At 43.0% G+C, this 2,544-nt stretch overlaps 1 protein-coding gene across 1 annotated transcript; it reads left to right on the top strand.

The window, feature by feature from the left end:
* The first annotated feature begins 570 nt into the window (after positions 1-570).
* Positions 571-2,208, top strand: LOC125213548 (ethylene-responsive transcription factor RAP2-4-like). Its single transcript, XM_048114151.1, has one exon. The coding sequence runs from the start codon at positions 988-990 to the stop codon at positions 1,936-1,938; it is 951 nt and encodes a 316-aa protein (XP_047970108.1). The 5' UTR covers positions 571-987; the 3' UTR covers positions 1,939-2,208.
* The last annotated feature ends 336 nt before the right edge of the window (positions 2,209-2,544 follow it).

Below are 2,544 nucleotides of genomic sequence, written 5' to 3'. Positions count from 1 at the left end.
AATTTTTTCAACCTAATATTATATTTCTTAAAACCAGTGAAATGCCACTAAATTTTTTCAACCTAATATTATATTTTTTAAAACCAGTGAAATGGTGACAGATTATAAAGTACGGAACGAACATAATCTTGGATTCTTGATAATTTTAAGTACAAATTTTATAAAATGAATTGGGAGATAAAAAATTATTTTAAATATAATTACAAAAAATATTATGATAAACATAGAAAAAATAAACTACTCCAATTAGTTTGTGGAGTATGAAAAGAATATTTACCTCGAGTTTCATAACAAAATTCATTTCCCCAAATGCGACTGACTACCGCAAGTCACCTGCTCCCCTCCATTGAAACATCGCCACGTGTCATACATCAACCCACACCTGTCATTCGCTCCCAAGATAGCAACACGTGTCGACTTCCAATTCGCCATCGAGAATATCGGATGAGGCATCTTCACGCTGCTGAAAAAAACAAAAACAAAAATAAAAAAATCAGAGCTACAGAGAGAATGAGGAAGGAGAGAGAGAGGAAGGCGCTGCCTCCTCCGCCTTTATAAGCCCTTCTCCACCTCCATTTTCGACAGAGAGAAAAAAATCAGTGAGGCAATCAGTAAACAAGAGTGCTTTTTTTTACATTTTCGTTTAATTCCCCCCCTTTCTACTGCTCCCCGCTTCTTGGATCCCTTTCTGTCATCCTCTGTCTTTCAAATTTAAGGGTTTGCGTTTTTTATTTTTAAAATCAAACCTTAATTTGGGCGAATTTCAGTTTTTGAAAGCCAGGTGATTTTCAGAATAGAGATCTTTTTAGTAAAGTTTGGATTTTTTTAGTGATTCTGATCTAATCAGTGAGGGTTTGTTTTTGTGTCCCCCACCTGTTTGATCATTTGCCTGTGTAGAAAAATCCCCTGTTTTTTCGGTTTTGGTTTAAAAACAGGTTCTTTTTCTTTAATTTGTAGAAATTTGTAGCTTTGTTTTTCAGATTATCGATGGCGGCAGCTCTGGATTATTACGGTTGTAGCAGTTTCTCCTCAGATCCGTTGAGGGAAGAGCTTATGCAAGCACTTCAGCCTTTTATGAAAAGTGCTTCTTCTTCTCCTTCTCCTTCTCCTTCTTCTTCATATTCTTCCCCTTCTTCTTCAGATCTCTTTCTCTCCCCTTCTCCTTCCACCTCCGATTCAAATCTTTACTCTGGTTTCGGCTCAATTCCTTCAAGAGACGCCACAGTTGGTTTGAATCAACTCACCCCATCTCAAATCTATCAAATCCAAGCTCAATTCCACCTCCAACAACAGCAGCAACAGCAGCAGCAGTTGCTCAATTACCGTTTCACCCAATTGCAGCAGAGCAGCCCGTTCTCGAGCTTTCTCGGCCCGAAGCCCGTCCCGATGAAGCAGACCGGAGCTCCCTCGAAGGCGATCAAGCTCTACCGGGGAGTGAGGCAGCGCCACTGGGGCAAATGGGTGGCCGAGATCAGACTCCCCAAGAACCGCACCCGTCTCTGGCTCGGCACCTTCGACACGGCCGAGGACGCCGCCCTGGCCTACGACAAGGCCGCCTACAAGCTCCGTGGCGAGTTCGCGCGCCTCAACTTCCCGCACCTCCGCCACCAGCTCGCCCGGGACTCCGATTTCAAGCCCCTCCAGTCGTCCGTCGATGCCAAGCTCCAGGCCATCTGCGAGAATCTCGCAGCCAATCCTCCGAAACAGGGGAGCTCGAAGAAATCCGCCGATCAAAAGGCTCGATCGGCCCCGGATCAGTCCGAGGCTGTGAAGGTGGAGGCCGCGACGCCATCGTCTCCGTCGCCCTCGGACGAGACGTCGTCGTCTTCATCGCCCGAGTCAGATGTGACGTTTGTGGAGCCGTTGTTCGACGGTGGATTCGAGGATTTCTTGCTGCAGAAGTACCCATCGGTGGAGATTGATTGGGCGTCTCTGTGATTTAGTTGTTTGGTTGTTAGTTGAGGTTGTTTTGTTGGTTAAGAAAGTGGCATCTGCAGTGGATTTTTAGACATGTGCAGATGGCCTAGTACTACCTAAGTAGTAGTGTCTTTGTTTAGTATACTAGATAGGATGCTCTTCTTCTCATCTCTTGATCAGCTGGTTGTTTTTTGTTCCATGCCTTGATCATGAGATGTCTTCTGTATTTCTAGTTTTCTACCTTGTACTACTTGTCTCTTTGTTTGTATAATATCTATCTTCCATCTTTAATAGTACTATCATATGTTCTTCCTTGTGTTAAAGGTGAGTGTTCATTTAGATGCTTATATCTTTACTCAAATCTTATGGCTACAAGATCAAGATTTCATGTGAAGTTATCGGCTCGGCAAATGACGGTTTTGGTTGAACCAGATCCTAATCGGTTGTAAAATCATTGGCTTCCACAAAAGTAGGGTCGAACTAGAACTAATCGGGTCTAAAAATTTCAAACAGAAACTAGACCGTAAGAATTGATGTATTGGTACTGATTCAATCCATGAGAAGCTACTTCGGTTCTAAATCTGATTCAATGCGATAGACTATTTCGTTGGGTTTTACATTATTTTA

Source organism: Salvia hispanica, chromosome 3 (assembly GCF_023119035.1).
Source record: "Salvia hispanica cultivar TCC Black 2014 chromosome 3, UniMelb_Shisp_WGS_1.0, whole genome shotgun sequence".
NCBI lineage: Eukaryota > Viridiplantae > Streptophyta > Magnoliopsida > Lamiales > Lamiaceae > Salvia > Salvia hispanica.
The sequence above is the reverse complement of the archived record's forward strand: the minus strand, read 5'-3'. Positions and strand labels throughout refer to the sequence as shown.